The sequence below is a fragment of the Marmota monax genome, unplaced genomic scaffold (genome assembly GCF_021218885.2).
Source record: "Marmota monax isolate L192 unplaced genomic scaffold, Marmota_monax_Labrador192_F-V1.1 WCK01_AAM20220418_F8-fsc00099, whole genome shotgun sequence".
NCBI lineage: Eukaryota > Metazoa > Chordata > Mammalia > Rodentia > Sciuridae > Marmota > Marmota monax.
The window spans coordinates 3,159,708-3,182,321 of record NW_026692126.1 but is presented as its reverse complement, the minus strand read 5'-3'; the positions used below and the strand labels follow the sequence as shown (position 1 = coordinate 3,182,321).

The window sequence follows — 22,614 nt, the reverse complement described above, 5'->3', positions numbered from 1 at the left end:
TATACCCAGATGTGGCAGTGGAGGCCAAATGGCACAAGGCGGTGACACCCTGTTGATTGTGTTACTCCACGTAGTATGGTTCTGTTAGAACTAATAGTGAAAAAGCAAGTTTTTCTTAGAAAAAGCAGGAAGGAATGGTCTTTGATTCATTCCCACAAGCCTCCTGCTAATTGTGGTGGCTCTAATACAGTTCCCTCCTAGTTCCCAGAGTGTGGTGCACAGACACACAGTCACAGGATCGGGACACCAGAGCTTTGTTCTAAACAGCTTTATTAACCAGATAAGAAATCAGCTTGAATACAGCCTGTGCTGCAGACAGTGTCGTCCTTTCAGTCACTGGGAGCAGCAGGGTCCGGCCCCTCCCCCTTCTTTCTGCTGTTCCTGACCTGGGGTCCTGGAAGGGATGGGTGATGTGGCCAGAGAAGAATCCCTGGAGAAGGGTGGTGTGGAAGGGGCAGGTCTTGGGTTGGGGGAGGCCCTGAGGCCTGGAAACAGAAGGACAGGGTGTTGGATACAGGCTGAGGATGTGTCTGCCTCCCTTCAATCAGATGAACAACCAGGCCTGGTGACAGCAGAGGGCTAGCCTGTGCTGTGCTGGGATGGGGAGGAGCTGCCCACTGCATCCTTAGGATCCATGAATAGGGCCAGATCTAGCCGCCGTGATATTTGGACCACTGGCTCCTGCGAATGTGTGTTGGAAGTGTTTCTCTAGGAACCCCCCGCCCCACATGGAACAGGGAACTAGAAGCCTAAGGTGTTCTGACTTTGGGGTCCTTGGATCTAGGTTGTTACCCTCCAGTCCCAGGTGGGAGGACTCCAGTTCCACAGAGACTCACAGGCAAGAGGCCTAGAGAACTGAGTCGTTCCTTTTTGTGGCCATGACCCTGCCTGCATGCCTCTTTGCCTCCCCGTAGTGACTCCCTGAGCTGGGACTCCTCAGACTTATTCTGAGAAACACCAAGAAGCCCACCCTCTTTCCCAAAGAGAATCTCTGAGTCCAATAAACCACAGCCTTTCCCCTCTCCATCTTGGTCCTGTTTCCCTCTCCCTCCTGGCCTGTTGCTGCTGCTTAGGGCACCAACACGTGGCCCAGGTGTCTTGGCCAGTGAGGATGGATGCTCAGCCTAAGAGGTTAAGAACAGGTCTGTGGAGAGAGGTGTAGGGAGACAGGGTCTGGTCCCACACAGACTATAAAGACAGACATCTCCTACTGGTGATGGTGTGAGATGCCAGGCAGGGGTAGCTCCTTAGTGGGGCGGGAGCTCAGGCAAGACCCCCAACCAAAGGGAGCCAGAGGCCCAAGTTCAAGTCATTAGTGATGTGCGGCTAGGCTGGGTGAGAAAGAATCCTGGAGGTCCCCAAGGCTGCTGGGAAGGGGATGGCAATGAGAAGCTCAGGAGTGGGCAGGGTGTGGCAGGCAGTGGTGGCCTCACTCGGAGTGGACCAAGGCCCCAGCTCCTTGTCCAAAGCCAAAGCCCTTGGGCCCGAAGTTTTTAGCATAGCATCCTGCAGAGAAAGAAGAAGGATGAGGACATGCTCCTTCCCCCAAGCAGACGCTCCTGCCATCCCTGGGGACTGCCTCTGCAAAAAGAAAGTCCATCAGTGCCCTTCACCTTTACTGTACCTCCAATCTCAACATGAGGAGGTTCTAGACACCACTCTATACCCATTTCCCTTACCATTTAAAGGAGCATTATCTGCTTGGAGCCCTGGGCAGGGAGTGAGGGTCCCAGGCTGTAGGCCTGTCCTTGCCTTAATATTCCACCTGACTCTGGCCAAGTCGCTTTCTCTACTGTCTCCCTCGGGTTGTTTCCCCCTCTGATGCTCTGACTTTTGGATTTCAAGGCCAGGAGTTAGTTCACACTCAGCAATAGCATAACTGCAGGGTCTCCCCACTCCTCAGGCCTCCCGCTACTCAACTGGAAATGAAACTACCCACCTTTGCAGTATATCTCACCATCCTTGTCGGCCAGGGTGGTTGACTCCAGCCCTTTGCCACACTTGGCACATCGGAAGCAGGACTTATGCCAAGACTAGGTAAAGAAGAAAATTGTTAATGCTGCCACCAGTGACTTGGCTGCCCTAGCCCCAGCCCATCCCCTTCACACAAGACGGTGAAAGGCACCTTCCTGTCGCCTACTAGGCTAGGGCTGCTGTCAGACAGCAGGTGGGAGCTTTCCAACACACCACCTCATGGCGCCTTCAATAGTGTGTTGCAATAAAGTATCACAATGATTCTGTGGTTAGTGGCACCATCTACACCACAAAAGGGGGGTGAAGGGGTGAAATTATCAGCTGGGTAGCTGCTGCCCCCAGAGGTGGGGTCAAACAACCTTTGTCCACATCCATTCCGCCTGCAGATCAGTGGTGTGAGCAAAGGCTCCAGATGCCTCTTGGAACAGCCACTAGTTGAACAGCCTCCCGAATGTCCTCCTCTGGAGACCTCCCTGCCTATCACAGAATGGATGTGAGGACTTGATATTTAAACATCCAGTGTCTAGCCACAGAGCAGGCATTGCCCTGCCTCGAAAATTCTAGAACTCATTGCCTCATTTGTCCAAAGGCAATTTTTCCTCCTGGAAAATGGCATGGCCTCTCCCTCATCAGACAGCTGTCAGCACTAAATAACTTCATCAGTGTCCAGAGCCTGACAGAGGCTGGAACACAGCAGATCCCAGGCCAGGGCTGTCTGTATTACTTTGAAAGGAGAATGGGTCTGTGAAATGCATTCCACGGAGCAGGAACAAGCCAGAGGAATGCAGTTTCTCCAGGGGCCACAGAAGGCCCTTTGTGGTTCTGAGAGGTGTCCTAAGGTAGTACAGGGCAAACAACCTCCCAGGGAAGGGGCAGGGCCTCCGTCTGTGCACAGCAACCACCCCTGCCCCACACAGCCAGACTCCTGGGCGGCAGCCGGCTCCCATTAGCAACAGCTGAGCAGCCTCAGAGGCTGATGTGTGGACAGCTCTGCTAAACCCAGGAAAAGCAAGGGGCTGGCGGCAGCCAGACAGGAGAGAACAATGCCTTTTAAGGGCAGAGACTTCCGCAGCACAGCCACTCGGTGCCCAGACTGGAGGGTGAAAAAGGAAGATGTCCTCTCAGACTTCCTGGCTGCTGAACCTCACTCACTCCTACCTCCTGGGACTGCAGTGGGGTTCAAGGAGCTGAAGTGGGGGGACATAGGTCTCCGTCCTCCCCTTGGGGCCCTCTGCAACCTCAACAGTCCCCAGCCTTTGTTTCCTCCTCTGTAAGGCAGAGGCCTGCCTCAGCTTCCCAGCTGGAGGAGACTGGATGGCACCTAGCCTCCGTCACCCTCCCATGTTCCAACCACCCCCCAAAACTAAGCTCAATCTATTTGTTCATTCATACCACACCTGAAAGTACTCCTGCTCCTTGATATTTCTTTCCTCATCCAGGCAAAGAAAAGAGGGGGTTTATCCCTGCCTGTTCCTCTTGAATGCAAAAATCTTTTATCCTATGGCTTAGTACAACTTTAACTTTCCTTAGAATCTAAGTGACAGGAATATTAATTCATAGGTTTTTTTTTTTTTCTTTTTGTACAGGGATTGAACCCAGAGGCACTTAACCACTGAGCCACATCTCCAGCTCTTTTAATGTTTTATAGAGATAGGGTCTCACTGAGTTTCTTAAGGCCATGCTGAGCTGCTGAGGCTAGCTTTGAACTTGCAATTCTTCTGCCTCAGCCTCCCAAGCTGCTGGGACCACAGGCATGAGCCACTGTGCCTGTGCTTGGCTCTTAGGTACTTTTTTGGGGGGAGGTGGGGGTACCAGGAATTGAACTCAGGGGCACTGGACCACTGAGCCACATTCTCAGCCCTATTTTGTATTTTATTTAGATACAAGGTCTCACTGAGTTGCTTATCGCCCCACTGTTGCTGAGGTTGGCTTCAAACTTGCAATCCTCCTGCCTCAGCCTCCCAAGCTGCTGGGATTACAGGCATGCACCACCAGGCCCAGCATTTTAAGGATTTTTTGATAAGTTTCCATTCTCATAGTAGGACGAAACAAGAAAAATCCAACTTAAAAGTAAAAGTAATGTCTCCTGTTTTCATATCTTTTAATCAATGCAGGAATCTTCATTTTGACTTCATAACAATCGCAAAATGTAAATAATAATAATAATAATAGCTGACCTGTATTGAGCAACATTCCAGGCACTACGCTGTACCCTTTTCTTTTAAAGATAGGAATAATAATTTCCATCTTCAATGGTAATTGTGAGGGTTGAGAGCCTGCTACGGTCTAGACTTGGCATAAGTGTTAGTTCCCCAGTCCCTTCCTCTTGGCCCCCTTACTCAAAGTCAAAAGGCCGTGAAACCAAGACCAAACCCAGAAGAGCTGGAGGTGGGCTGTAGGCCCAGCTGGTCCATCAGCATGCTGTGTGATCTTGGCCAAGTCACTCCTCCCAGGCTTCATGTGACAATCCAGAAATCCACTCTGGCCACACAGTTTAGAGATTCCTTGTCTGTGGTTTTCCGACTATTAGTCTAGACTGCCTATCCCCAGGGCATGAATTCCCCTTGCCCACTACAGCCAGAGTGAGGGATAAGATCAGCAAAGTTTGAACAGTAGGCCCCTAAGGAGATTCCTACTATGCACTGTGGCTGGGGGCTACAGTTAGAATCTCATGGAGGAAGGGCAAGCAATTACAAACAGCTTCCCAGGAGATTCTGATAGGATCTGAACCTTGAAAAATCTCCACCCTGGGGGTATATGGGTGGGTTTCTGGGAGTACATACCCATGAAACAGAACATAAATTTTTGGATGATTCTTTTGTATTTTTTCCTTTCTTTTTTTTTAATTTAGAGATAGGATCTCAATGAGTTTCTTAGGGCCTCACTAAGTTGCTGAGGCTGGCTTTGAACTCGTGACCCTCCTGCCTCAGCCTCCCAAGCCTGGGATTTACAAGCACGCGCCACAGCGCCCAACTTTGGCCAAGATCACACAGTATGTTGACGGACCAGCTGGGCCTACAGCCCATCTCCAGCTCTTCTGGGTTTGGTCTTTGGGTGGTTTCTGACACTTTGAAAATCACAAATCCTTTTGAAAATCTGATGACAGTTATGGATCTTCTTCCCAGAGACACATTCCCACAAATCTTTGCATGTACTTTTAGGGGGCTTGCAGGACCTCTGAAATTCAGCCATGTACTCCTAGATACTGTGGTCCTCAACTCCAGAGTACAGATTGATCTCTGCAACTCCCTGTAAATTATTAATAGACACCCACCAATGCTGGGAATGTTGCTGTGCGTGGATGATGTGAGCTCATTGGAGTCTGGGACAAGCAACCCACAGGGACAAAGGTTATTCCTAAAAGGGAAGGGGTTTAAAGGCCAGGGCTCAGGCTGCCCTGAGCAGAGCTAGGGTCACCACTTGCAAAGTTCTAGAATCCTTATTTCAGGAAGGTTGTCTCCTGCCCCTCTCAAGGTGCCCAGCAGTCGCCTTACCTTCCCGGCACCAATCACCTTCTCCGCTGCATAGACTGCCTGGCTGCATCGGGGACAGCGCTCAGAGCCTCCAATCTTCTGGGCAAACTTGGAGGCATTAGGGTTGGTGGTAGGTCTGTGGCCAGGAGCTCTGCATGGAGAAGGACAAGAAGGGATATGACACACTGATAAATACAGGCAGGGCTGGCCCTGCAGGGCAGGACTCACCCTCCCATCATGACAGGGCAGGAGCAGCTCTCCCAGCAGAAGTTACAAGAGCTAGGGCCACCGGGGGCCTCTAGTGTCATTTCCCATGATACATAGGGACAAACCAAGGCTCAGCACAATGTTATTTTTATGGAGACATCAAACTTCCCTTGGTCACCCAGTTAAAACCCTGGAATCACTTCACACCTCATTTGCTAAGAGTCACCCTCTTCTGCCCCTCATTTCTGCAGTTGGTCTATCATCAGATACTTTCCAGAGGAAATCTGCTGAAAAGTCATTCCTGTTGGGTCAGTGATCTTGGCTGAAATGCAGTAACTCATCCATCATTTCCACCCATCCCCTTGGAGCTGAGGAACTAGCCAGGCCTGCTGCCAACAGCCATGTTCGCCAGCAGCTTGGAGGCCAGGGAGTTTTTAGGGTGAAAGTAGGGACCCCATGACACCCTGTGGCATTTCCAAGGCAAGACATGATTTCTCCTCAGCAAGAGATATGGCTGGGCCAAGCGAGGCTGGTTGGCTGTGTGCTGCTCAAATCCCTGGTCTGGCTCAGACACTTGCAGGGGACCCCCGGGGCTTTCTCATCTATATAATGAGGAAATTGGACTAAGGAATTCTTGGGGTCCTTCCCAGCTCTGATGCTTATAAAAATATAGCATGCAGGGAGGACCCGGGCCTAGTGCATTCCAAGCTGGGTTCCCAGCAGCTCCAGTAGCCTGCTCTATGACTCCCTTTGAAATAAATGGCTCTCTGAGCCTTCCACTGTTTAACCAACTGTGGTTGAAAACATGCCCAATACCAGGGCAGGGAGAGAAACTCAAGACAAAGTGGGAGAAGATCTCGTACTCACTCCTCATGCTTGATGCCCAGGGACTCCCCCTTGTCAGTGCTCAGCGTGCCTGCGCCCTGCCCATAGCCGTAGCCTTTTGGCCCATACTTCTTGCCATAGCAGGACTTGCAGTAGATCTCCTCCCCATGCACGGCCACAGTGGTGCTGTCCAGATTCTTCTTGCAGACCACTGTGAGGGGAGCACAGGAATGGTGAGTCACAGCTGGAGTGAGCGGCTTGCTCCGTGCAGCCCTCTGCAGTTGAAGTTTTCTGGACACTTTGGGGGGTTTTGTTATTTTTTGATACTTGGATTGAACCCAGAGGTGCTTTGCCACTGAGCTTCATCCCCAGTCTTTTTTTTTTTTTGGTACAGGGATTGAATCCAAGGGTACTTAACCACTGAGCCACATCCCCAGCACCCCTCTTTTTTTAAATATTTTTTTTAGTTGTGGGTGGACACAATACCTTTATTTTATTATTTTTATGTGGTGCTGAGGATCGAACCCAGGGCTTCACACATGCTAGACGAGTGCTCTACCGCTGAGCCCCAACCCTAGCCCCCAGCCCTTTTTTTATATTTTTATTTTGAGACAGGGTCTCCGTGAGTTGCTGAGGCTGGCTTTGAACTCACGATCTTCCTGCCTCAGTCTCTGGAGTAGCTGGGATTACAGGCATGTGCCACTGTATCTGGTTTGCATACAAATAGTTTGCATACAAATTATCCTGACCTTTCAGGAATGACATGGGTGGCATGGGGTGGCCAATGACTGGAGGACAGAGGGATGGGATCTACGTGTATGACTCTAGGTGGCCATGTCCCCCACCTCCAAGAATCTGTGGGTGTCTCCCTTGGTCCTCTGTACCCTTGAAACTCCCCGGGCTATGATGCACCCCACAGTTCAGAAGCAACAGCCTATGCTGACTCCAGACCACACCATGCCAAGGGAAGTTCTTCACTCTGCCCTTAACAGAGACCACGTGGCCCAACAGGAGAGAAGAATAAAGAAAGGAAGGAGGAAGGGCAGGGTTTTCCTGCCTGCAACCATGGAATTCCAAGGAGACAGTCTGCCCGTGCTGGTGGGAGTGAGGGGTGTGGGGGTACAACTGGGGAGAGGGGTGCAGGTGAAGGGATATGCCCTGAAGAAAAGCCCAACGTGGTGGGCTTTGAAATGCCACGTAGGCCATACTAATCACAACAGCACTGAAGTTTCCAGTCTCAGAAATAACAGGGAGATGTGAGGCTGGGCACTGGGAAGACTGTCCTGACTCCTGCGGTGAGAGAGATTGGAATGGGGCCACCTGGATGAGCTTCCTACATCCTCCATCCCGGTGGATCTCACAGGTGAGTTGTGCAAGCTATCAAGCGTAAAAAGGTAGAGAGCCTGGAGTCAAATCCCAGCCCTCTCCCTTTCCAGCTGTGTGGCTTGCTTTTCTAGCCTCATTTGGAAGTGCACATAACTTCTGCCCCAAAAGGTAGTTGTGAGAATCAAATGAGATCTTATATGTGACACACTTAGCACAATACCCTGCACACAATAGGTACATAATATAAGTTGGCTACTCTGATGAGCATTACATAAAGTTGGCCCCATAGGGAGACAGAGACGGGGAGGGGCAGGTCTGGGCCTCAAGAGATCATATGCTTCTAACTTCTAGCTACTTCCCTCATGAGGCTCAACTTCACCCTATTTCTTTAGGTCTCATCCTGGAAGCCTAATTTGGTTTTACGTAGTTCTTAAATTTTGGAGTTCAGTGTGCCCAAATGAACTGCAACCTCAAACACCCCCTCTGGAGCTAGAAGTCACCGCTGACAAGCCACGCCTCTCACCTCCCTCTGAGAAGGCTCCCAGCAACTTGCTCTCTCTTGCCTTTAAAGGGTCCAGAGCCCTCCACCAGCTCCCCCCACCTCTCTCTCTCTCTCTCAGCTCCAGATTGGAGACTTCAGACTAAATAAGGACCCTCTTGTCCTGCCCTCCAGATCTCCACCTCATTCCAGCACTCTGGGCCACCCAAATATGGAACCTCCCCACCACCTCCCCTGGGGCTTGGCTCCTGAGGAAGGCCAGGGAACAACAGGCCAAAGGCTCCAACATTCCCTTCTAGGGCGGGAAGTCAGGAATTGGCCTGGAATTGTTTCCTGTAAGACCTAAATTGAACTGGGAATTCCAAGACCAGAGAGGGAAGGCACAAAGCAGAGATAAGACTGGTTGGGGGGGGGGGGGGGCGGGGGTTGTGGCTCAGTGGTAGAGCACTGGCCTAAGATGTGTAGGGCACTAGGTTCGATCCTCAGCACCACGTAAAAGTAAATAAACAAAATAAAGGTGTTGTATGGAAGGAAGGAAGGAAGGAAGGAAAGAAAGAAAGAAAGAGAACTCCTCCCTGCGGACCACCCTCCCCACCCCAGGCAGCCCTCTGCCCCTCCACTCCATCCAGATGATGTAGTCAGGGTCTCAGCTCCTTTGTAAGGTCCACCAAAGAGTCAGTCAAGGGGGATTTCAAATATATTCCTTATTCAAGGAAGACCTGACAACTTCCACCAAATCATGTTAAGCAAAAAACCAAAACAAAACCTGGACCAGTTGGTGCTCTTGTTGGGAAAGTGCTTGACTGAAAAAGAGAAACAATGCCCTTTTCATTCCTAAACACATCTTTGTGGAGAACCCACAGGTGTCAGGTGTTGCTCTAGGCCCTGGGAATAAGCAAGAGGACGTGATGGGCCACGTGCAGCACAACACAGTCCCCTGAGAGCTTGGAGGCCCCAGAGGAACACATACCAGTTCCTAGGGCTGCTAGTTGCATAACATCTGTCCCCCAGCCGCCCTGCTCCCCAGCCGCCCTGCTCCCCAGCCTGGCTTCCCGCAACTGTTTCTAATCCCCAACACCCCCTCACACCCTGCCTCAGGCCCTGCTCCTTCCTTCCTATGCCACCCCCGGAATTCCTGACTTCCCCCCACGCCTGACCAACAGCTACTCCTCCACAGGCAGGACCACAGGCAGGAGCTCTCAGCCACAGATGGTCCCTCTTAGTCAATGATTAAGCAACATTTGAGGGCAAAGAGAAGGGTCCTTGGGACCTCAGCAGCTTGAGCCCTCTTCTCAGCCAGTGCCAAGCCCTCTCTTAGTCCCTCTGGGAAAGAAAAAAGAAAAGAAAGAAAAAAATAGCTTGAAAAATGGCTAAATGATGAACTGCTGATAACAAAACGCTGCTGCATGTGGCCTCCTCCTCCACAGGCTGGAAGCCAGCAGGGCTCCACTGAAGCCTGTCGCCTCCCCATTCATCAGTGAGCCCTGGGGCTGTCACTCCAGGTCCACCAGGGAGAGTGTGGCCCTGCCCTGGCCCGCCCAGCAACAGATCTGGATTATATCCAATGAACAGGTAGGTGGCCCTTGGCCTACCTAGTTCCTACTTTGGAGCCCAAATTCCCTGAGAACAAAGGAAGCTCGGATCTCTCAACTGATCTCATGTGGGGCAGGATGGACAGGACCCCACTTCCTGGGCCTATCAGATGGGCTGGGACTCCAACTCCCGGCGGCTCTCCTTTTATCACACCATTTTGCTATGGAACCCTGAGCAGTGGGTACGTGTGCATGCACACACACACACACACACACATGCACGTGCCTATTGTTTATTGAACCTCACAATTGCTTGAAGTGCTTCATTCATTCTATAAGCTCCTTTTATTTCAACTCTCTCAATGACCCCAAGAGGTAGGTACAAATGAGAACACTCAACCAGAGAGAAAGTGGGTAACTTGTCCATCATCGCATGGATAATAGAAACTGAATTCTGATTCTATCCCTGATGAAACCTGGGGCTTAACTAGGACGCTCCACGGCCTCCCACTCAGCTGGTCCTCAAGGAAACAGACTTTACTGTAGTTGCCTCTTCGTCCCGCCCTCTACACCCCCTTGCCATACCAGGGATTGAGCCCAGGGGTGCTCTACCACTGAGCTGCATTCCCAGCCCTTTATGTTTTATATTTCAAGACAAGGTCTGGCTAAGTTGCACAAACTGACCTCAAATTTGTGATCCTCCTTCCTTAGCCTCCCAAGTCACTGGTATTACAGGTGTGTGCATGTGGTGTAATAGTTGCCTCTTCTAATGCAGATTTCTGCTCTGATCACAGGAATCAAACATTTAATGGAATCCAAGGAAAGGTGTCTCCAAGTCACCACTTCCTGGACACATCACCTGGCCCAGGTACCAGCCGATAGAGCATCCCAGAGCCAAGGCCCCTGGGTCAGCCTGATGTCTCTCAGTCTCTCGGTGTCTTGGGCCTGGCTTCCTACTCCTGCAGTCCCATGACTGCAGTAACTGTCACTCTGGATTTTTCAGAATGGACGACAGTGACGGCGCACCCCTTCTTCCTCCTCTCCTCGCAGGCTGAGTAGAGTGGGGAGTGGGAGAAACAGAATGCTGACCTGGAAGAGTGCCCTGGAGAGCCCAGTTCCTCCTCCACACTGACCTTCACCATGAGGTTGAGGCCTCGGTGGCTTTTCACCCAGGGATAATTTGGGTCTGAAGGCTAGTGAGACTTTGGGCTAAAAGGTCTCCCTCTAAAATGACAGGGCCGTGGCGGGGAGAAAGAGAGGAGGAAGCCGGGTGGAAAGTCTTTCCAGCTTGGCCGTCCGCCCTGCACACCCGCCACCCTCGAGCACTGGGCCGGTCACCCCCTCAGAAAGCAACTTCTGAAGGGAACAGAGAGGCCCTTAAGGGCGTCCCTCCCCAGCTGCGCTTCAGCCAAATGTCAAGTTATTTACATCCCGTGGGACGGATCCCTGGGGTGCAGACAGGCCAGCCTGACGGGGTCCCCGGCGCGCGGTACTCACTGCACAGGAAGCAGGACTTATGGAAGCTGTTGCCCTCGCACTGGACCTCCTCGGCAAAGTAGACCGTCTTCTGGCACACCCCGCACTTCTTGCCTCCTCCCCAGTTCGGCATTCTGAAAAGGGACACCAAAATGGGAATCAAGTTCCCAGAGAGCCGGAGACACAGACTGACCGTGACCAAGAAGCAACAGGCAGAGACAGGAGCAAAGGCCGAGGCAGGACTCCCGTGGAGGCCACCTGTCCCCGTGGGTCACCCAGCATCCTGGTTCCCCCAGCACCCTCCTGCTGCTTCTTGGGCTGCTGTTTCCAGCCCTGAGTAGGGCACACTGAAGGAGGCTGCAGGAGCAATGTGAACGAGGTGGCTGCCATTGTACATGGCCTCATGGGAACATGTCACCAAAAGAGCGGGCCACGAAAGAGGCCAGAGTTCCTAAACCCAAATCCAATCAGGCAAAGTTCACAGAGGGGCAGAACTCATACTGTTGATAGAGGAACGTATGGGGGGGAATGTATTACAGGAAAACAAAGGACGGTCACCAACTACTGTCTTAGATGAGTTATGCCTAAGACAGGGACGGGGCACTGTGGGTTAGGGGTTATCAGACAGGCTATGAGGTGTTGGCAAAGTTCTTTCCCTCCCACTTTGGTACCAGGGATTTAACCAGGGCACTTAACCACTGAGCCATAGACAGCACCCCCTTTTTGAAAAAATTTTATTTAGATGCAAGGTCTCACTAAGTTGCTCAGGGCCTCACTAAATTGCTGAGGCTGGCTTTGAATTCATCATCCTCCTGCCTCACCCTCCCCAGCTGCTGGGATTACAGACGTGTGCCACCATACCAGGCCAAAGTTCTTTTTCTTAACTTGGGGGGATGTCACACGAGGGCTCCCTTTGTCATTACTCTTTGAACTATACATGTAGGTTTTGAGACATTCTTTTATATGTAAGATATAGCTCACCAGGAGTCACAGGAGACAGACACATAGAGACACTGCTCTTAGGCTTTAGGACCAGGTAATGGGCTTTTGCAAAATGAAATTTAATAGTACAGCCCTAGACCTGATGAATCATAATCTCTGAGAATGAGGGATACAAATTTCTAGTAAGCACCCTAGGTGAGACTAAACAGGTGGCCTGGACCAACCTTGAGATACCCTAGGTATTGGTTCGGAGCTGGGGTCCTGATGCCAGATAGTTTTGTCCAATCTGGATCCTGCCACTCACTGGTTGTGTGACCCTGGGTGAAGTAGTTGCTCTTCCCAAACCTTGATTTCCATACCTGGCATAGTGGTATTCAACAGATAGTTGAGAAAGGAGTGAAGGATGCCCAGGGACTGAGAGCCACAGCTGGGGCCCTAGACTCTGCACAAGTGTACCTCTGCTGCAGAGCCTGGGACCTGGGAGAATGCTCTGGAAAGGTGCACAAGCTGGGAGCTGGGCTTAAAATGGAGAAGTGGTTTTGGTGAGGCCAGCTGAATGTTATCCGAAGGACAGGGGTCTCCAGCAAGGTTTGGTTGGAGCAGAGGAGAGAGATTTTTCACTCCCAGATCCTCAAAGTTGGGGTTCCCTCTAGTCCCTCCCTCCCCAGTCTCTGGCATTGCCATCTACCTGCTGGCACCTCATTGCAAGGACTCCCATATACCTATGACCCTGGTCTCTCCTCTAAGTCCAGGCTCATACACCCAGCTTCAGGTGGGCATCTCCACCTGGGCAGTACACAGGGACACAGATTTGCACATGAGCCACCTGATCTCTCTACCTTTTTCTCAACCTCGTTCTTCTCCGGACTCCTCCACTTTTGCTTGTGGTACCAGGACCATCCTCCCCGCCCCATTAAGGAATCTCATCTCAGACCCAGAAGAAAATGGGTTCCTCGCCCTTCCCCGGCTGCAGCTCACTCTGCTCCCTTTGACGCACTCCTAAGGCCACAAGCCAGGTCCCTTGAGTTCTTCCACCTCTTGGTGCCTGTCCTCTCTGTCCTTCCCACTACCCTCTGCCAGCCTGATGTCCTCTCACCTTCCCCCGGAGATCATAGCAGCCCCCTGAAGAGGATCTCTGTCTGCTACATTCTCCCTTTTCTTGGTAACTTTCCCTGTTTCCTTCCAGCCATGGCACATGGCCTGGACTCACCTCATCCACCGGGGTTATCAGCTCTAGGATGGGCCAGCCAGGGAGACACAGGGGTTTCTGGGGCTCTGTCTTCTGGGAGGGTTTCCAGGGAGTAAGTTCCCCTAACCTCCACTTGGAGCAAAGAAAGGGAGCAGGGGGCTCTGGCACTGTTGTCGTAAGAGGGGACAGGCAGTCCTAGCATACAGTGGATAGCTGGGGAACAGAGCTCAGATGCAAAGGAAACTGAGTCTTTATAACATCATGAAGCCAAGCCTGAAGGTCCTTCCATCTCAGAACTCTAGTTAGACAAAGCAACAAACTCCCTCTCCCTTTAAGCCAGTTACTTAACAGCCGCATGGGGCACATTCAGAGTGACAACCCTGACGGCCAGACTGCTTCTGAAGTCTCCTTCCTAGTCCATCCTGGCCCATGGCCCCCAGAGCTGTCTCATGGAGCATTTCCCTGCTCAGAAACCATGAGGTTCTGGGCAAGGTGGCATAATGCCAACGGCTCAGGAGGCTGAGGCAGGAGGATCGTGAGTTCAAAGCCAGCCTCAGCAATTTAGCGAAGCCCTAAGCAACTCAGCAAGACCCTGTCTCTGAATAAAATATCAACAAGGGCTAGGGATGTGGCTGGGTGATTAAGTGTCCCTGTGTTCAATCCCCAGCACACAAAAAAAAAAAAAAAGTAAGAAACAAAGAAAGAAACCATGAGGTCCTCCCACTGTCTGCGAATGACCACACCGGGATAGCCACTTGACCTGTGTTCAGCAAAGGGCCCGGCAAGTAGGAAGCCCTCCGGCCAACCCTGTGCACAAAGCTTTGGGGGAAGCTGTGCAGAGGCAGAGGGCTGAGGCTGGGACCCACTGTCCTCCTCCAGGTGTGGAGGGACCACTGCCTCCAAGTTCTGTCTCCACCTCAGGTCCTCAGGCTCCTGTGCTTCCTTGACACAGGCCACAGACAAGATTCCCCTAATTGCACGTGGCCTCTCTGCCTCCTTAGATAACCGCAGTGCCTGAGCACCCAGATCCTGGGGCCGGTGCCCATTCCCAGCCTCTGATGATCAGTGCTTCAGCCCCGTCCTGTCCTGAGGACTCTGGAGCTAACTGCACTTGTGGAACAAGGACTCGGAGCTGCCAAAGCACACACGGTGGAGGACAATCAACAAGAACAGCAAGGCCTATTACTGACCATCTAAACAGCAGCCACTGTCCCCGCCTTCCTTAGAGTGGGAGCCTTGATTCTATTCAGGCAGCTGCCCCTACACCAAGTGCATCAGGGGACATGTCCCACCCCAGATCTAGGGACAGAGTCTGAGTCACCTATGGTGATCCCATTCCCCTACCAGTGGCTGATTCAGGAACAGTCAAGACCATTTCTGGCCAATGAGATAGGAGACAGAAACTGCCTGGGAAGCCTGTAGGGGAAAGGCTCAGTCCTACGGAGACACACTGGCTTCCTTAAGCCTGATGAGGTGCCTCAATGTGACCCAGCCAAGGCCACCAGGCTGCTGCTGATCACCTGCCATGTACCAGATAATTTATTTGCATCATCCCATTTCCCCCTCATTGCCTAAAGATGGAGAATATAGGCCCACTTTACAGACAAGAAAAACAAAGCTCAGAGAGGTTAGGCAAATTGCTTGTAGTCACACAGCTGGAAGAGAGAGAACTGGAGGTTCGAATGCATTTCTGTGTCCTCTGTGACCCCAGTCACCATGCTGCAGGCCCAGCGTTTCTGAGACTGGCTGCACGTGGTGGGCATGCAGTTCTTCAATGCTGGCTCTCTCCCTGTCCCTCTTCTCCCTTTCCAACCCCCTGAACCAGCAGGGGACACACTCATACCCCTAGGAACACCCCTAAGGGAGGAAAGTTCCCCTAACCACAAGATGGGGAGTCAGTTCCAAGCAGTGTTTTGTTCTAGACACAAAAGCCCTTCTCCTCCTGGGGGAGACCCACAGTTCCATACAGGCCTCCCCTTGTTCTCCCTGGCCCCATGTCAGGGGCCCACATCCAGCAGGGCCCCAGGGAATCAGGAACATGGGCGGAGAAATGGGTGAAGCCCAAGGACCTGTCAGGGAGGAAAATCTGCCCAGGATGCCTCTTGGCCGGGCCTTTTCTTTGAGCCTGGCATTTGGTTGGTGGCGCTGGGCCGGGGGAGTAGTCTTCCCTTAGGAGCCCAGAGATGGGACATGGCTCTAGAACTTGAGAAGAAAAGCAGTGATGGGGTCCCTAGCCAGGAGGGGTTGCACGGCCCTTGTGAATGGGCTCCCTGCCCCTGGGATCAGATGAGGACCGTCCAGGAGACCCTGCACCTGGGGAAGAGTCCCGGCTGGAGGAGCCCGGGTTATGTGCTCCGCAGCGAGGGCTGGAGCTGCTCCTTCTGCCCAGCCCCCTCTTTCCAATAGCCAAATTCTGCCTGAGGGGAGGCGGAGTTGCCTTAAAAGGAAAGCTGTTTCTCAGTTCCTGGAGTGTGGAGTGCCCGACCGAGGGCCACTTGGCTCCTTTTCAATCGCCTTCCCTCTTCTGGGGGACAGCAGACCCGTGGGAGGGCATCGTAAAGAAAATTCTCTAGGTCAGAGTTCCGTGGTTAGAAAAAAATGGGAGCTGGGGTTAAAAAGATCAGATGCAACCCTTCCTAGCTCAGTGATCTGGGGTCAAGTTACTTTCTGCTCTGGGCTTAATTTGCTTGTCTCTAAAATGAAACACTGAAAGCCAGACATGGTGACGCACTCCTGTAATCCCAGCGGCTAGGGAGGCTGAGGCAGGAGGATCACAAGTTCAAAGCCAGTCTCAGCAAAATGCGATGCTAAGCAACTCGGTGAGACCCTGTCTCTAAATAAAATATTTTTAAAAGGGCTGGAGATGTGGCTCAGTAGTTAAGCACCCCTGGTTTCAATTCCTGGTACCAAAGAGGGGTGGGGGTGCTGTGGGAGGACGGACTACCCCAAATCCTATTCTGAGGATTAAATGAGAAAGTGTAAAGGTAAATGTACAGCTCCTGGCACCCCATAAGAGCTCACACCTTTGATTCCTACTAACAGGATTGGCCCAAGCAAGCCTTAACACCATCCCGCCAGGTGTGGGTCCAGATGAATACCTTCCTTCCCAGCTAGCCCCCATCTTGAAGGAAAAAAAGCTTGGAAAGCAACATATCAAATAGGGACCAGGAGTTTGACTTGTCTGTCAGCCCAGCTATTGAGTCTGCAACAAGCTATTGCCCTCCCGTGGGGTTCAATTCCTTGGGCAACCTGAGACCACAGCAGGGACCTCTTGTATATAGCCATGGGTCATCAAGAATCAGTTCTATCTTCTGTGACCACACTATCCAGTGTTTTCCCTTCAGAGAGTTATATCCTCACTGGGAATTGCTGTCTGTGTTCTGGTTTGTACTACTTCACTGTGTTGATAATCTCAACAGAGAACAGAACTTTAATTTGCTGCTGAATAACTGGAAATAGCCAGTCAGCTGTTCACCTGAAATGTCAGGATCCTCAGGGCTGGCTGAAGAACAGAACTCAAGAACTGACCTCTTCTTGTAAGCCACCAGCTCCAGCCTGCTGCCCTGTCTAGTTGTTCCAGTAAGAGCTGTACCCAGATCCTCGATCCTGCGAGGAGAAATCCAAGATGGCATCTCATACAGCAGCAGAGCAGCGGGTAGACCAGGGCGCAGACTCTGGTGCTTACTCTAATCTCATGAAAGTCAGCAAAGGTCTTATGTTCAGTGCGTCATGTTTCAAGTTTAAGAAATCATCTCAGGGAGGTAGAATCCTTGACTGCCAGCCACCAATGCCTGAAGGAGGTTCCCTCACATCAAACCCTTGACAAACCATCCCACATCTTTAATTCTCCTATGGAAAAATCCCTTCTCTCCCATTTCATAATCACTTGTTCCTTAGGGCCAAAGAGGGACTGACAGGCCCAGGGCTTAAGTCCCCACCCTTCTGGTCCAGTAGAGACCTGTCAAGTGTTTATCTAGTTAGAAAAGTGCTGCTCACATTAGGTGATCTGTTTGGTGTCATCCTTTCCAACCCCGCAGCGCAGCCTCTTCCTGCATGCCCCCACATCCAGAGAACAGCCAAGGACAGAAAGGGAAGGAGGGGACCCACTGGTTCAGAGTTCATAGAGCCTGTATATTAGAAGTGACACCTGTGAACTTAGGAAATAGACCTCACTGAAGGCAAGGGTCACTGGTTGGGGAGAGATGGCCAGCAGGAGAAGAGGACTGGCTTGGCCATGATTATATGTCCCCTACATGATTTCTCTGGAGCATGTACATGATTCACCTCTCCAAGCTCACGGCTCCAAGCCCAGGCACCCCAGAACACGACTGGAACAACTCAGCACTCTCCCTCCTTCCAGGGCATGAGTTCTCTCTTTTCAAATCCATGCCCCATGGGCCTTGGGGGACTATGAGCTGCCACAGGGTAATGCTATGTGTCTCCCCTTCCCCACGTGTCCCCTAAGGCCCTTTTATAGCAGAGTTCTCCACTTGGGGAGTTCAGAAATCTGAAGGTCATATTGAGGTAAAATAGGAGTCTCTGGCTTCTTTTAAGTATTTCAAAACCAGTCCAGGAAATCCTATAACATGATAAGGCTTCGCAGACTCATTAACAGATGGAGCGTCTTGACTTTGTCTGGAATGATGTCAACATAGAGTGGTAACAGTTGGTTATCCCAAGCGCTGAACAAAAAGGTCTGAATGATTTGGCTTGTACTCATTTTTGAAAAGGAAAAACAAATGAGCACTTAGGCCTCATAAACACAGGTTGCTCACAGCTGACGTTTCAGGCAGCTCCATCCCACTATGGACGCCCCTGTATGAAGAGTATCCCCCCACACACACACACACACCCAGTTGACTTGGTTCCTCCAGCTGCAGACCTTCCATTTCTTCCTCCCTTGTTAACACTGGAGCCAGACGCTGCCTCTGGCCTCTGGGAAGCACTGGAAATACCAGAGTCTGGAAACACTAGCTGCCTCCGTATTTACACACTTTACCATACATGGGAATTAATGCTGGCGTCAGACAAATTCCTGGGGACCTACGTAGTCCAAGCCACGTCATTACCATATAAATTCCTGACAAGTGGCAACTGCAGGCAAAACTCCTGTCAGAACTCAGGACCCCTCCCCTCCCCTTCCCTGGGGCAGCCTGCTTGCAGGGTTCTCTCTCCCTCACCCCCTCCCTCCCTCCCTCCAGCTGGCTCTTAGCCAGGCTTTTATTTCCTGCAGTCCTGGTCCCAAAACACAAACATGCATCAGAGCTGGTGAAAGCATATCTGGCAACTCAAGTGCAGGGCTCCCCCTACCCCCACCCCAGCCATGCAGCGGAGTGAAAATCTAGGGGTCAGGAGCTCTGACCCTGACCTCATCCACGTTAAAAGCTGCAAAAGTCCTATCTGCCTTTATATTGTTTGTAAGTCTTAAGTATCTTGTAAAGTTAATGTGTTTCACAAATGGCAGCTATTTCCCTGGTGAGTTAATCTGGAAAGAGAAGTGTCGGCCTGATGACAACTGCTCAGGGGACCAGCTGCAATTCTGAACAAGTTCCTTCTCATCTCTCAGCCTCAGTTTCTCCATTTGTAAAATGGCAAGCATCAGCACCTACCTGATAAATTGTCCAAGATAATACTTAATACGATACTTAACACAGGCCTGGCACACAGCAAGTATAGAGATCTGCTTACTATTATCTTAAGAAAAGGCAAATTCTAACACTCATTGCTTTGAGCCTCTAGGTATTTGCCATATGCCTGCATAATGGCAAACAGCTGGTTTGCTTGGAGAAAAAGTCTTTTTCTTACTTGTACCTCTTTGGATCTCAAAATGTTCAATACGTGCCTCTTCCCAGGCCTCTAGCAGGCCAGCTTCTCACAGTGAGCCGAGCTGGGTTTACATCAATACTCAAAACTTTAGTAGCCCACCAGAAAGCCTGCCTAATTTGCTTTCCTCTCCAGGAGATCCAGAGTGCTTCTTTCCCCACACCTGCTTGTCAACACTACCTGCATGGAAAAACTGGTTGGTAACTATATTCAAGGTTTATGAATTCTAATAGGACAACTCCCCTGAAAGCCCATTCCTACCCCCATTCATGTTTACTGATCACATACCAAGTGTCAACATAACCCCCACCACCATCCCACCATCCAGGCCCTGGGAGGACTGGCTGGCTCCAGAGGCAGATGTGCAATTAGAAAACACCTGGGCCCAAAGGCAGGTGCTAGGAGAGAGCAGAGGCAAAGGGGCTGGGGCACCCCTGTCTTTTGCACTTTGTTAGCAGGTCAGTGGCTGAGCTGCTGAGCCTACATCCTCCCTGACCCCCAACACCAGGCATGGGAGACCTTGGTTCAGTTCTCCCCTCCCCCTTCTCTGGGCCACACCACACCCTCTGCAGGATAAACTTCCTCCCCTCTGATTGTTCCCGCCCCGGATATCCACAGCAAGGCAAAGGGTCCTTCACTGGGAGATTGAGCAGCAAGTCTGGGTTGGCAGTAATGTAATACAGGGTAAGAACAGCTGCAGACTCCGGTCGTCTCTCAGAAGGCATGGCCCTGGCTTCCTGAGCTGGAGACTGGCTACAGAATCAGAAGGCAGCAGCTAGCAAGAGTCCAGAAGCTCAGCACCCAGTCTCCAAATCACGCCTGGGTCGAATCCCCAATCTGACTCTGAGAGGACAGAGAGGCAGCTCACAGCTCCAGCCAACTTTGTTTTTGAGAGGAAGGGGGTGTGGGTGGGGAGAGGGCAGCACCTAAGCGCTGCTCTGTTGGAGGTCCTGAAAGAAACTGAGGCATCAAGACGTTGTCCCTTGTCCAAAGTCACTTTTGTAGTAAGTGGCAGATCCAGGAGTCAAAACTCAGTCTGTCTGCCTTTCAATTGCTGATCAAGATTCCTGGCTACTTCTTCATGGTAAACTTTCTACCAGAGCCAGATGGACTTCCTCCACGCCACTGTGACAATATCCCAAGGCAGTGACCTCTCACTCTGGGGAAGGCCTGCCTATTCATTCTCCCCCAGGAGAAGCGGGTGAGTGGCAGGAGCCCAGGGCCTCACTGTTGCTCCCAGCTAGACACAGACTGGACTGCCTTACAAGAACACAAGGACCAGAAACTTGCAGAATATGCTCAGGCCTGTGCTTCTAGATAAAGATATCTGCCTCTGTGGTTTGCGTCTTGGGTAACATATTGCAACTTGTTTAAGTGTGCTCAGTATCAGCCCCTTTCTCACAAACGAGTTTTCAAGGGCTGAGACCTCAAAACACTCAGGGTAGGCTTTCAGGCTTCAGTACTCTCTTCTGCAGAGTACTAACTATGACTTGGGGCGGTGAGGGGTGGGGGGGTGCTGTTTCAGAAAAAGGAAAACACCTGCGTACAGGGGCACAGATGCCCAAGACCAGGCCCATGAAGCCAGATGTCTTCCCCATCCCACCCGCGGGCACTTTGTCCCAGAGGAGGAGGCGGTGGGAGGGGGTGGCACGGATGCCCTCATCTCTCTGCTATACAATGAGCGTCAGTGACCCGCAGAATTGCCAATTGTTCTGCCCGACCTGCAGGCGGCGGGGGGAGCCGGGTCGCCCTAGGTCAGGGGCATGGGAAAGCCAACTGTGTCCAGGAAGCCCCGGATTGAGTGGAGCCCCAGTGTCTCCAGGAAAAAAGAAAAACAGCCCTAGCTAACTGCGGTCACTTCTCACAACTCGCCCGCAAAGGTCCCGGCTTGCGTACTTTTCCTCCAAAGTTTCCTTGCAGCCGCCAGGGCCGCCGCGGGGCAGGAAAGATCAGGAGGCGCAGGGTGCGTCCCAGGAGCCCCTGCGGGGCGGGGGGGGGGGGGCTGCAGGGGACTGAGGCGGGCGACGATCGGGAGGGTGGCTGGGCGCACTCACCTGGCAGCGGTCGGCGGCGGGCGCGGGCGGCAGGCACTGTAGGAAGCGACGGCTGGGTGCGCCCAGTCTGCGCGCCGTTTTGTTCCGCTCGGGGAAGGCGTGTCCCTCGCCACGCCAACCAGTAGGCTTTGCACACAGCACCACAGCAGGGCTGATGTCACGGAGCGAAGCCCCGCGGCTCTGCCCCCCCAAGACACCAGCAGCCCCGCCGGCTGGCGGGAGCGGGGGCAGAGACGCCGACTCCGGGCGCGCCTGCCGCCCGCGCTGCGGTCCCACTGGGCGCCCAGTGGCCGCCGCCGTCGCGGGAGAAAAGTCTTGCACGTGGGAGGGACTTCTCAGGGTTTCCCTATCAGCAACACAGGAAGGAAGGCGGAGATGTAACCAGAGAGATCAGACCCGAGATAAACTGGGGACCTGGGGAAGAGTGGGGGTGCTCAAATTTGCGTGTCCCCGTGGCAGACTGTAAGGGACATACGTTGGGCTCCAGAGTAAGACGGACCCCTTACAGGGCACATCTGGTCCTTACCCTTCAACTCATTAGCTGAGCCGTGGCCTCAGGTTCATCTGTGCACGGGGTATAAGCCCTAGGGATGTTGGGGGGATTATCGTGTAGGACCAGTCAACCTTCAGGAACACCGCTCTTGTCCCCTCAACTTACCCTACCTTCCCAAAGGAGATTGCCCTGCCACCTCCAAAAGCAATTGGAGGCCTGGGGCGGTGGTTCAGTGGCAGAGCGCTTGCCTCAGCACCACATAAAAATAAATAAACAAAATAAACATCTATAAATTTTAAAAATTAAAAAAAAAAAAAGCAGTTGGAAAGTCAGGGAACTGGGTAAGGGGAGGGGTGGGGGTGGCATGGGAACTGCCCCAGAGGAAGCTCTTGGTGGCCTGGGCCTGTGTGTGTCATCCTGAAGGTTAGAGGCCTGAAGAAAAATCTCACTTTTCAGAACTGTTTCGGGGGTTTTTCATGTCAGGTTGTCAGGCAGGGTTTTATCTGGCCCAGTGGCAACTTTACAGGTGCATTGGAACTTTTCTGACCCCCAAAATACCCCAGGTCCTGCAGATCCTATATCTTCTACCCTGGGCAAGCCCTCAGGCTTCATTTATAACCTTGGGTTGCTGAATTTACTTTCTTTCAAGAATATAGTTAAGAATGTTGTGATCCAGAAAATGAAATCTTTATCTCGTATAAGGAGAGTAACTAAGAACAGAGTAGGAACGAAGAGCAGGAGAAGAAGATTAACATTAAACAGGGATGAAAGGTGGGAGGGAAAGGGAGAGAGAAGGGGAAA

General features: G+C 51.9%; 1 protein-coding gene across 2 annotated transcripts; it reads right to left on the bottom strand.

Moving 5' to 3' along the window:
• Positions 1 to 253: 253 nt before the first annotated feature.
• Positions 254 to 21,534, bottom strand: Csrp1 (cysteine and glycine rich protein 1). Of its 2 annotated transcripts, XM_046464263.2 has the most exons (7): positions 21,321 to 21,534; positions 16,972 to 17,049; positions 11,334 to 11,446; positions 6,522 to 6,690; positions 5,469 to 5,598; positions 1,940 to 2,033; positions 254 to 1,506 (listed from the first exon to the last, which is right to left on the bottom strand). In XM_046464263.2, exons 3-7 carry the CDS (start codon positions 11,443 to 11,445, stop codon positions 1,430 to 1,432), a joined length of 582 nt encoding a protein of 193 aa, XP_046320219.1. In that variant the 5' UTR covers position 11,446; positions 16,972 to 17,049; positions 21,321 to 21,534; the 3' UTR covers positions 254 to 1,429. The 2 variants fall into 2 exon arrangements, with proteins under 2 accessions (XP_046320219.1, XP_046320216.1); XM_046464260.2 differs by lacking the exon at positions 16,972 to 17,049 and having other exon boundaries at positions 21,321 to 21,530.
• Between the last annotated feature and the right edge of the window lie 1,080 nt (positions 21,535 to 22,614).